The 12,413-nt window shown below is 46.1% G+C and overlaps 1 protein-coding gene across 7 annotated transcripts in view; it reads left to right on the top strand.

The window, feature by feature from the left end:
* The window catches only part of DYNC1I1 (dynein cytoplasmic 1 intermediate chain 1), a 201,851-nt gene that overhangs the window by 172,832 nt on the left and 16,606 nt on the right, over positions 1 to 12,413 (top strand). For all 7 annotated transcript variants that reach the window (XM_049798837.1, XM_049798835.1, XM_049798839.1 and 4 more), the window contains 2 exons: positions 2,953 to 3,093; positions 9,474 to 9,599. In XM_049798837.1, coding sequence (XP_049654794.1) covers positions 2,953 to 3,093; positions 9,474 to 9,599 — 267 coding nt within the window. The remainder of the gene's footprint in view (positions 1 to 2,952; positions 3,094 to 9,473; positions 9,600 to 12,413) is intronic.

Genomic DNA, 12,413 nt, shown 5'->3' with positions numbered 1-12,413 from the left:
AAAACAAGACATAGTATGGGAAATATCCCCCACCCCCCACCCCCTACCCCCCGATGCTAGTCAAGCTGGGAGGGCAGGGATGCTGGGGCACTATGAAAGGTATAGCTCTGTAGCTCAGCTCCACTGCCACTGCCTGGTGGTACCATATGATTTCTCCCTTTTCCCAACCGCACTGCAGCTGACCTTGCCTTCTGGTTGGGCTGCTCACATGGCTGCAATTTCTCATTTCCTTACAGCGCTCCACTCCCTGTTCATCTCCATTCATTTGTGTCTCATTCCTTGCATGTCTGAGATCTTTCTCAAAAGCCGTATTATTCCTGTTGTCCAGATTTTCCCTCTGACTTCCTATCCGACGGAATTATTTCCACTGTTATGGTAAAGGCAATACACACTGCATATCTGCTACGCTTTTCACCTCAAACACCAGCACTCCAAAAGTGTTTTGTTTTGCTAACAGGGAATCCGAGGCACATCAACTAAAGCTATTTGCCAGAGACTATACAGCATGTGAACAGCAAGATACAGACTAGAACCACATCTCCTGACCCTTCCTTTTACTGCCTTGGTCTTTAGGCATGAATTGGAAAACAAACTGGCAGAACTAAAAAGAGCATTAAAAAAGTGTCACACCCAAAATAAGATCAAAACAAGTTTTGATATGTTGACAAAAAGGAAATGCTGATTGAAATCTGCCCTGGATTGATTGATATCTTAATAGTCCTCTTCTGTGGAATTTTGTTACTTCTCCCATGACATTAAATGTTAAAATGCTATATATGCAGCACATTTCCCATGCATAAGAAAAACACCAGCCACCTAGCAGTTGACCGGATTTCTTTCCCTTTGGTATACTATTGTGTTCAATGCCCATTTTTCCAACATTTACACGGTTGATGTATTCGAACCAAAATCAGGTCTTTTCAGTGAAAATACACAAAACAGCAGGTAGACATTGTGGATCGGTATGGCCCGCTCGAAATATTATTTCCCAGATCACAGCTGTAAGGATTCACTTTGAAATTTCCTGCGAAATACCTCTGCCTCTTCAAAAGCTTAGTCTTCATTTGGCCCTCAACCTGCAAATGCTTTAGCACAGGCACGTAAGTAATTCCATTCACGCGTGTAAGGAACTCCACTGGTACTGATAATATGCTAAGCAGATACATATGTGTTTGGAGAACACGACCTTGTTTAGGTAAGAAAATATTCTTGTGATTTTTTTCCTTTTCTTTTGCAAAACTCCAGCTTCGGAAAAGAAGTAAGAATGTTGTATAAATTTGAGGCTATAAGCTCAAGCTCTAATTTCATTTTATTGTCACGCCAAACAAAATGCTTGCTATTCTTAGGAAATGCACAAAAACCCGTTAGGCCAGTTATAAAGATTTGGGGCCCGATCCTGTAATCATTCAAAGTGCCTTTCATTACTTCAAGTGTAGGAAAACCTGGCCTACAGAACCCGATCCCTTTGTATCCTCACTGTTTTTTTCAAAGGACGAAGTCGCGTAATTAAATCTCTGGATGCTTTTTATAGCCTTTCGCCATAGCTGCGATGAGCAGAAACACACCCGAGTTAATGACAGTGCGGGACTGCCGTAACGGCGCGTCACGCGAGCACTCGCGCTCAGAGCGGGGCAGGGGGGCGCGCGCGCGCCCGCCCGCCCGTCCACGTGCCGAGCCGCCGCGCTCGCGGCCCCGACGCAGGGGAGCACGTCGTGCGGTGCAGGAGCGCCGAGAACAAAACTGGCGAGGACCCGGCGGTAAAGCGAGATTAAGCCGACCGCTTTATCGCTCTGCATGAGCCGTATGCGGCGGAAAAGCGCTACAACGGCTGCAGTATCAGTCGCTCCGCTTTTCGGAGAAATAAGGCACGGCTACGCAGCGCACGTGTCGGCGTTCCCGATGTCGTCTCCTTCGCGCGGCGACCGGGGGTGCCTTCCAGAGCGACCCGGCCGAGACGGAGGCTGTAGAGGCGACCCTGGCATCCGCGGAGGCAGCCCCCCGCGAGAGGCCGGCGCGGCGCCGGGCGCGCTCCTGCCGCCGTGCCCCGCTCGCCGGGGAGGCGGCGGGGCCGCCGCAGGCAGCTGGCGGCGGAGGGAGGGAGGGAGACCCTCGGAGAAGTCCCATTGTTTAGGTTTCTGTCACAAGCCACGAGAATACTTGATTCCCTTCATCTCCGGAGTTTTCATTATCATTCAAATTTCATCTTCCATTAATTGATCGGGGATTAGCGAAGCCATTATGCAAAAATTAGACGAGCCAGATGGGATGAATAATTCATGACGGACAATTACACCCGGTTCCCGGCGGTGTACCTCCTAGCTTCCCTAAGACTTCCCGCCTGCCGGAGAGGGCGGCCTTCGCTGCGGGCCGAGCCGGCCGCGGCCGGCGGCGGGGCGGCCGCGGGGTGCGGGGCGCCGGCCGGCGGCGGGCAGCCGGGCCCTCGGGCGGCCCGCGGGGCCGGGGCGGGCGCTGGGTCGCCCCGCCCGCCGCTAGGTGGCAGGCGCCGCCCGCGGCGCGCGGAGGGCCGCGCAGGGCGCCGCGCGGCTGCCCGCCGGTCTCACGATCCTTATCGGGTGCGGCCGCAAGCGCGGTTGGCTCGGGCGGGCACGGCGGGGCCGGCGGCCGGCCTCGGCCTCCCCCTCCCGCATCCCCCAGCCCTGCCCTGCCGCCCCCCCCCCCCCCCGCCGGGGTGCCGGCCGGGAGCGGGAGAGGCCGCGGGCGCTCCCCCCGCCCCGTCACCCGCGCGTCCCACACCCCTCACGCCGGGCATCTCATTTATCCCACCGGACAGTTGTTGCCCCATTAAAGCGCAGTCCCACCCTTCGCGAGGACCTTTCATCTGGGGAAGTTTTATGACACTTTGTAAATGTGCAAAGTTTTTAATTAGACTCGCCAGACAGCCCCAGGCAGCACTAGCGCCACGAAGTCTTCATGCTTCTCTCTGCTTTACAGCACAACAAGCCGCTCTACTCCTTTGAAGACAATGCCGACTATGTCTACGATGTCATGTGGTCGCCAGTGCATCCCGCGCTCTTCGCCTGCGTGGACGGGATGGGGCGCCTGGATCTGTGGAACCTGAATAACGACACCGAGGTGAGGCGGCGCGGCGGCCCGGCGGCGGCCGGTGGCGGGAAGGCGAGGGCGGGCGGGCGCCGGGAGAGACCTTAACCCTGTGACGGCCGGCGGCGCGGCGCTGCCGAGCACCCCCTCGCCGCCCCCCCCCCGCCTCCCGCCGGAGGTCTGCGGGGGCGCCGGGCTCCCTCAGGGCGCGGAGAGCCCGGCGTCGGCCGCCGCCCGCGCCCCGGGGCGCGGCGGGGAGGGAAGGGGAGGGCAGGTCCCGCTGCCGGGGGCGCCTGACCGCCCCCCTCCCCCGCCCGCCTCCCGCCTTCCCCCGCGGCGCGGCTGCTGCTGCCGGGTACCTGTCAGGGGTGGGGAGGGCCGGCTCCGGCACCCCCGGCAGAAGGCCAACACAAATAAATAGCCGCGGTGCCGACTCGGGAAGGAGCCTCCTTCCCCTCTCTTGTTATTTTAAGGTGCGCTTTTAAACCGCGCCCGTTCTGTAGTTTTCTGGTTTGCCCCCCCCCCCCCCCAGTCCCGCTTCTGGCAGGCCGCGCTTCAGCCAGGCGCTTCAAACGCCCCGTTTTCGATGCCTCCCCGCGCCACTCAGGCGGTCACACCTCGGCAGCGCGGCCGCGACGGCCACAGGCCTGCCAGCTCTCCCGCCTGCGGCGGGGGCCCAGGCGCCGGGCGGCCCCTCGCCGGCCGCCCGCGCTCAGGAGGTGCTTCGTGTCTGTGGGAGACCTCGCTTCGCTTCGTGTTCATCCTCTGCGCCAAATCCTCTGGAGACGGTAACTCGCGAGGCCCGTACCAGTGGCTCCAGCGTGTCAGAAACCCAGTGTGGCCCCGCGTCTTCCCTCGCCTCACGCCCTTCTGAGGCGCTAGCTGCTCCGCTTGAATTTTTTAAGCGCGGGGCCTCTCTCTCACGTGTTATTTGTGATTTTATGCCCTCACCTTTTTCCTCTCCGAGATTTGCTGCGACACTCAAAGGCACAAATGCAAATAAAAAACAAGTTTTCTTTCCACCACTGTTAACTAAATTGCGGGGACCACTGGGGAGGAGACATCGCACCTCTGAATTTCGCTGACAAGAAAGGATTAGTCAGAGAGCTTTTTGCAAAATTTGGGAATGGTAAATGCTGTATTTTTTTAAAAAAGTCTTTTTTCTAAACGTGCCAAACACCACTTTTTCCACCTATTATTTCAGATTTTTAAAAATGCTGCAGACTTGTATAGATACTATTTTTTCTGGATTTGAGTTTCCCCCAAAAATGGTTTTGAGAAAACCTGTTATGTCACTTGAGGTCAGTCTTAGATGGCCAGCAATCAGAATCAAACTATTTTTCCACAACTGAAGTCTTGCATATTTTTACTTGATATTCTGTAAAATTAAGAACAAACAGACTGTAAAAAAAAAAAAAAGAAAAAGCCACATATTAACTGACAGTTTCTTTTTATTTCCAAAAAAGAGAAGACTGAAGAGCAAGCGGCAGTATTTTGCCCCCCCATACACCCTATTTTTTTTTACTTTTTTTTTTTTTTCCTTAAGATTAGTTTGATCATTAATACACCTTTCACGTAAACATGCTATGCATTTCAGACAGAGTAAAATACGGGCACAGTTTATGGCTTCCAGTGAGTAGTGCTTGCCATAAATAAGCATGGACAGGTAAGAGGAACCAGCACCGGGCGCTGCATTGTCAAGGGGAGCAGTGAGGCCTTTTGAAGTGCTCTGAGCAGGAAGCAGCGCAGCCTTTTTAATTAGAGCACATACAGCTGGAGGATATACAGGAGGAGTCTCCTCAGAATTTATTTTGGGAAGGGAGGGACATATCCTTCAGGTGTTCTCATTAATGCAGGCTTAAACACAGAGCATAAAACCCAGCATTTTAAGAAGAAGAAAAAAAAAAAAATAACCCTTTCCCCCCAAATACCAGGGCTGAAATCCTGCTCTGCTTGAAATCAACTGATGTTTTGCCATTTATCTCAATGAGACCATAATTTATTTCCAAAAAATTAGTATGGACTGCTTGATCCCATTCCCATCAATAATAAGGTTGTACGTAGAAAACTGCTGATATATTTTCAGTGTGTTTACATATAAATACATAGGAACATCAGGGAAAAAAAATAATTTCAAGCTCGATCCTGCTTTTCTTCTGCACACAAGGCCACCCCTGATTTCACAAATTATTTCCATTCTGAGAGGTCAAAATCAGCTCTCATGAAAGGATCAGACTGGAATTATTTCTGTGGTATCTGAGCTTTGTATTTTTATGAGAATCGAATTTGGGTCTCTGGAGGCAGAAATACTATTTGGTTTCCTTACTGAGCACTGATGAAACAAATTTAAAAAAATCTCTATAAATGATAAACTGGCGGATTCTGAATAGTTGTGAGGTTTTGTTATGCGGGAGAAGCAGCAAAAGTAGCACTGAAGAAGAGAACTGTAAGCAGTTCTTTTAAACATCGTAACTGAAAGTGATTGTTGTTTGCTTTTACCCTCTATCTGGTAGGTCATAATTAGTTCATAATTTTCAAGATTTCTGTGATTGATTATGCCATTTAAGTCTGCACCGCTGTTTGCTAAGAAAAAGTCCTTGTTGGCACTTTTGCCTTTGTAATAAGAAATCTTGAAACACCTATTTTTTAGATCATTATTACTTTTAGATGTCAGATATGTGATGTCAAAGTATTTGTGAAGACAGTAGAAAATGACAGGTATATTAATGTGTTTAACTGCTAGCTATTGATAAAAATCTCTGTGTAGGAAATAGGTATTATTGTTGTTAATGAGACCTGGTTTTGTTTAATTTGGGAAATAAGCCACATTATTATTTAGGTATTACTATAAACCAATTAAGAAAATACCTGGTTTTAGTTACAATATGCTACCTTCAAATTTTTGAACTGTAACACAGTTTCTACTAGTGTTACTCCTCATATTTATTAAAAACATTTCTCCTGAGAGCTAGATGCTTTCTGATCACAATAACTAAAATCATTTGACTGTACCACAGATTTAATCAAGCTAATTGTTCTCAAAATCTCAGTGTAAAGTAACAAGGGTGTTTGCATGCCTCAGGTTGATCTGTGGATACCAGAAATTGTTCTTGTAATAGCAGCGGAAGTCATCACATTTTATTTTACATTTGATAAAAGAATATTAAAAAAAACTTAAGCAAAAAATCCTTACTCACTCCTTCACTCTTTTGCAAACTGAATATAATTTTTATGGATCAGTATAGTGAGGTTTGCAGATAGTTTCAGCATACCACATGCCAATTTCTTACTTGTGTCTGTAACATTTCTTTTTTGATCAAGATTGGAGAAGGACTCTAGGTTACTGGTGAGTCTTATTTATCTATGAACTGATACTAAACTGACTTACAAAATTGCTTGTTTCTGCTGTGTTACATCCCATTCAAATGTTTTTGGTTTGGTTTTTTTTGCGTGCCATACCTTAGCTTTGAAAGTGTGAAGATGGTGTCTGTTTCTAGAAACAGATGATGTATTTGCAAGCAGGTTTTGACACTACGTAAGCAATAACACTAAAAAAATAAAAAGTATATTCTTACCATGTAGGTTTTTCTGACTCTATCTTTCTTAATCTGTTACCTGTTAAAATCTCATTTCAAAATTGTTAAAAATCTGACAAGCACCAACTTCAGAGAATTTGTGAAGTATTTCACATGTGATTTTAAAAACATAATGCTACCATTATAAAATAAACTCTTATCTTTGAAATCTAAAATAGGCATATGTAATTTAATCTATCACTACCGAGAGAGACAAATCTATTTTAAGATGCTATGGTTTTACTATATTTCTCTCTGTATCACTGGAGAAAAGGCTTTTTAGATTTTTAAAGACTGTTTCATTATTGCTTTTTTTATTTTGTTAGATAGCTTTGTGGAATAGTAACAGGATTTTGCAAAACCATCGGGTTTTGAAAAAGAGCATGGGGTGTGTCTTGTGTCTGTGGCATGCATGCTGCTTATTTTTATGTGGAACACTGAAAGAATGCTGTATTAACAACAACAAAAAAGCTCTAGAGTTATGTATTTCAGCCTTCTGAAAGATTTTGTGAAAATTCAGTGCCTTAAATATACGCTGCATATATTTGTATATGAAACAAGTATCTTTGATCTACAGTTTTCTGAGAAACATAGCTGGTTAGTGGATTAGTCCGCTAAAATGTGGCATTTAGTTGTTGTTTGAAGAAACCCATTTCCAAATGTTTTGAAATTAATTTTGGCTGGAATTAAAAAAACTTTTTTTTTTTTTTTTTTTTTAATAAATCAGTGATCACAGGACTAAAACTTGCTTGTTTTCTACTGTGATTTTATCATGGATCAATGACCCCACGTCAGATTTAGGCCACTGACTCTCACCCACTAAGCAGTAACAGTTGAGACGAGGAGTTGGAGTGTGCCAGCTTTTTGGGTAATACTGCCTTGGACAGGACCTAGGCCTTGCACAATGGGGAGATGAGTCCAGTAGCTTATTTGCATTTGAATGACTTCTTGGGGGGGGGGGGGGGGCGGGCGGAGGATGGTGTCTGCTTTCTGATTGCTATCCAGCATTATTTCTACATCATTCTGCAAACAAAATCCTCTTGCATTTCACACATGGGCCTCGGGACAGTACCGTGAAGCCCTTTGCTGAGGTGACGCTTTGGCTGGGCAGGCTCGTTGCGCTTGAGCTGCCGCTTTGGTTTTGCAGCCTTGTGTCTGGGTCGGTGAGGAGGAGGAGGAGGAGTGGGGAGTCTCCAGGGGGAGAGGGGCAGGGGGAGCAGCCCTGCTTCCCAGTCCTTGTCCTGCTGCTGGCATGGCCACGCACGTGCTGTGGCCATAACGAGAGACTCGGGAAGTCTGCAAAGGTTCAGCTTCCTACCGTCGCTCATCTCGTGTGACACAATGAAGGCGTTAGAGCTGAGGAGAAGGAGGTTGGCATGGGAGCTATCAATGTTTGTTTTAAAATTATTCTCCTGGATCTTTGGACCTGTCTCACCACTACAATATAAAGCTACAGCCAGAGAACCAAGATGGAAGTCAGCAAAATATGTTTTTGTTAATCTTGTCAGTTTGTCAGTGTTCAGACCAGGCTTTAATACCACCTTCAAGCTGCTTTCTCCCTGCTTCTGCTGCATTGTGCCAACAAGGAGGACAGAAGGAGTACCTGTCACTCCTCCAGAGATAGCCTGGGCTCTGGTTCCTGTTCAACTACCTCTTCTTGCCTGGGCTGCTCTCCAATTTCATGTCCATTTGTAGATCCCAGGACAGCCCCTTGTCCCCATCTCACCATGTGACCAAGACCTGTTCTCACAGATGGATCTGGTGGAGGAGCTGCTTTTGCAGCTCTCCTATCCTGTTTGTCCTGGCCTAAAAAGCTTTAAAGCTAAAAACCCTTGTTTGGAAGACCATCACACCAAGCTCCAGGCTCCTTGCTCAGGCAGGTTCTCCTATTAAAGGCAGCTGAGTGGAGCATTAGCAGACCTGTAGGTTACTGTCATTTGTCTTATGAGGTGACCTAAATCAACTGAGTGATCTACCTATCTGGGACAAACACCCACACAGTTCCTTCCTCCTGCAGCATCTTTTGATGCCCTCATTCCAGCGTAGATTGCAAATACTTCTCCTAAGATCACGTTCATTGCTTTATTCGTCCCACGCATTAACCAGAATCTTTATGTATTCTTGTGGATCACCTGTTAAGTTGGTTGACTTGGGGCGGGGAGGAGGATTGGAAATTAGACAGCATCCAGGTGTATTTAAAGCAGAAGAAGTCTCCTGGGGACGTAAAAGAGAATTGTGGGAACATGTTGTAGGAGTTCCTAAATGTCAGCTCAGCTGTTCTCACTTCTGCCATGTCCTTGCTCTGAAGTTATTGGCTCAGGACTTTTCTGACGTAGTACCTAAGTTTTGACCTCTGCATCTAGCTGCAGAGGTGAGTATGGATTTAAAGGATGTGTCAGCATGAATACAGGGATGTGTCTGCCAACTGTCAGGTTATCTGGGCCTGAGTCAGAGGCCAGAAGCCAGGGCAGGACTGAAGCCAAGTCCTACCCTCAGTTGGTTCTTGGTCATAAGTCAGTGACTTTTGAGAAAGAAGCAGATGTGGTTTCACATGTCTCCGAGGTTAAGGGGAAAAAACTGTTTCATTTACTGTCCTTTACTGTGGAAAAGTCTTCCCTGCTCATTCCAAGCAATCTCTTACTCTTTCTTCTTTTTAGCACATGTGATCGAAGAAACAATGAACCCTTTTTCTTCCCCGCCGACGAGGGTTGTATGTTATTTCCAGCAATGCCAAGGGACTTGTGACTCACCCAGCTAAGCAGGACATGTTCAAAACTGACCCCCAGGTTCACAGGCAGTGTGATTTTATTGTCCTTTCTGTTCCTATTGTTTCGACAGGTTCCCACAGCCAGTGTCACTATAGAAGGAGCTTCTGCCCTCAACCGTGTCCGCTGGGCCCAGGCTGGGAAGGAGGTAGCAGTTGGTGATTCAGAAGGCCGCATATGGATCTATGATGTTGGAGAGGTATTATTATTATTGGGTTTTGTTTTTTTAAAGCTTGGCTCCTGGAGAATGCCACATCCAAGTTTGATAAAAGGTCATGTATTATAACACATAAGTAAGACATCTCCAAAGAATAAGCCACTTTTCTTTCAGTGGAGTCCCCGTTGATTTTGGGTTGCCAACAGTGTGTTTGTTGTAAAGCTACCTTGCAAAAGAGTTAACTGGTTAAGGGCTCATGAGAGAAGACTTTTTTGAAAGTTTTCAGTGTTTTTAAACTTTTTTTTAATGGGCCTATGGGTACAGTTGGAAAAAGTTACAAAGGAACATGAAGAGGAAAATAGAGGTTCAGAAAGAAGCTGTGTTGTTCCGAAGTTGGTCCTGAAGGGTTAACCTTTTATACTCCAGTATCTCTTATTTCATGACTGGCTTAATGCTGTAGATTTTTCTCAGCATGGCATGTACAGAATACATCTGTTCTTTTAATACTGAATAATGCTGAATATGTCTGTATATGTGCAAAAGTACAAACAGGAGGAAATGAGAGGTGTCATTGTGGAGGACTGTAGATGTATGTGTGATAAAGAGTATGTAGGTGCTGAGAAATAGTAGAATGTGTATGCTGTGTCTAAGGCTGCTCTCAATTCACCCTGCTACATCTTATAAAAAACATCTAAACTGCAGTGTGTTTGGCACTGATGGAATCTACCGCTTTGTTGATGAATACAGTGTAAAGTATTCTGTCAGCATTACAATCCCTTGGAACAGTTAAGGGTGAATCTCTGAGCAATCAGCTTTTATGTAGAGAATTTGTTTTCCATCATTATCTGTGATAGGATACTGAGATATCCATCTCTACACAGTAGGGAAACATTATAGAATACATACAGAATTATCTGTAACTCTCATAAAGTGATTTCATGGCCCATAGCAAAATTGCTTGTGCATGACTCATGTTTTTGGATTGCATTCACTTGTGCAGGAGTTGCCTTTCCTCACAAATGTTTGCTGAAACTTCTTGCCATACTGTTAGCATAATTTCTAAATTGTCTAAGGTTACTGCGCTCAGATTTCCACTATGACACTGACAGGTCAGGCTGTTTTTATTTAGTTTTCATTTTTGCATGACTTTTCCGAAAAGGTGTTTTTTCTGTCTTCCAAGTGAAACGATAGGCTATGGCAATGTCTTTGATGACAGTGCAGTCTGATCTTGTCTGGAAGTCTAGACGGGCTGTAGAAATGTCTCTTTTTGCATATTATACACCAAATAATCATTCATAGGATTGTTTATCCCTGCAAGCTCACCCAGGAGAAAATAGATGTAGTGTTCTATGCAGAAGAAGTAATATTTAAGTTTTTGGCCTTTCTCTTTATAATCAGACTTCAACCTGCAAAATGAGTCACAGTGATACACTCAGATCAAAAAGAAAGACAGGCTTCTATTACTTAAAAAAGAAAAGACTGTCATTCAACAGTATTTATTTGTGTGAGTCCAGATCAGTGTTACATAAAGTGTTCTGCTTCATGGATGTTGCATGCCCTGCCTGTGCAGAGCCCCAGCATCTCCAGCTCAGCTCCATACACACTTAGGCAAACAGATGGATGTCCATCCACATGGCTGCTGACAGGTCATGGGGTATTGCCACCCCTCATCCTCTTCCGTAATGAATGAAGGAGCTCATTAATTTGTTGCCTGGTTCATTTTAGCAGTATCAGTCTCTGCAGTAATTCCTGTACCAAATTCAGGAGAGGTGGTCTGGGCTGCAACAGCTTTAGATACTACTAGGACTGCTGTGCTGTTAGTGGCTTTTTCTGGTTTAAAAAAGAAGGGTGCTCATATATTCTCCAGCACAACTCTTCTCACTATAAAGCCTTAAGTGAGATGCAGAAAGACTTTGTAGGTCAAGAGCCTGGCACCAAGGGTTTGTACAGTGAATAACAGCTTCTTCCATCATTAACCCTCTGTGCCAATCCATAAAGAGCTCTCTGATGAGTTATTCCATGCTTAGCTGTCCTCAGGCATGACACACAGGGAATTCACAGCATGCACATGCACTTTTGGAAGTGTCTGGCAGAAATACAGCAGCCTTTAAGGCTCTCTCTTTACTTAAGTGTGCAAACACTGGCCAGTTCCATGGCTCAGCTGGGGTCCTCTTTTGACTGTCCTTTTTGTATGGGTTTGATTCTGGGACATGATGGAGCTGGTCTGACAGTTTAAAATGGGCTGTCCTTCTCCCACTGCCAGCCAGCCAGCCCTAGACATATCACTCACTGCCCAGTTTTCGTGCTGGTAGCAGTGCTTGTCACCACCCACATTGTGGGGAGGGAGATAGATCAGCAGAGAATTATTGATTTTTTTTGTTGTTTGGTTGAGTTTTTTGGTTTTCTTTGGGGTATTTTTCTCCATGAACTGACTCAGTGTGAGAGTAGATGAATGAGCATGTAGCTGGGGGCAAGGGGCTGGGAGTTGGACTGTACAGCTTCTGGGAGCACCTAGCTTTCATATTTTACCCAGCAGTATTGCAAAGCCCGACACCTAAGCTGTGACAGTTGACCTTTCAGCAATAGCACTCTACCCATCTCCTACAGCATCAACTTTTGAAAAGGCCTCATCACTGGAAGAACTCATCCCTGCCTGACTGATAACTCAGTAGCATCTACTTATTTGAAGGTGCACGTCTCTGATTTGGGAAGATGGGTGTGATTACTCGCATTAGAAAGTCAGCAGGCCACTTTACAAAGACCCTAAATATACTCACCAAAAACATTAATGCTCCAATTATACTGTACCCTTTTTAAAACCTTTCTTTTCTCATGACTGTGAGGATCACATTAGAT

The sequence above is a fragment of the Accipiter gentilis genome, chromosome 4, assembly GCF_929443795.1.
Source record: "Accipiter gentilis chromosome 4, bAccGen1.1, whole genome shotgun sequence".
Classification (NCBI taxonomy): domain Eukaryota; kingdom Metazoa; phylum Chordata; class Aves; order Accipitriformes; family Accipitridae; genus Astur; species Astur gentilis.
This window is presented reverse-complemented; position numbering and strand designations above follow the sequence as displayed.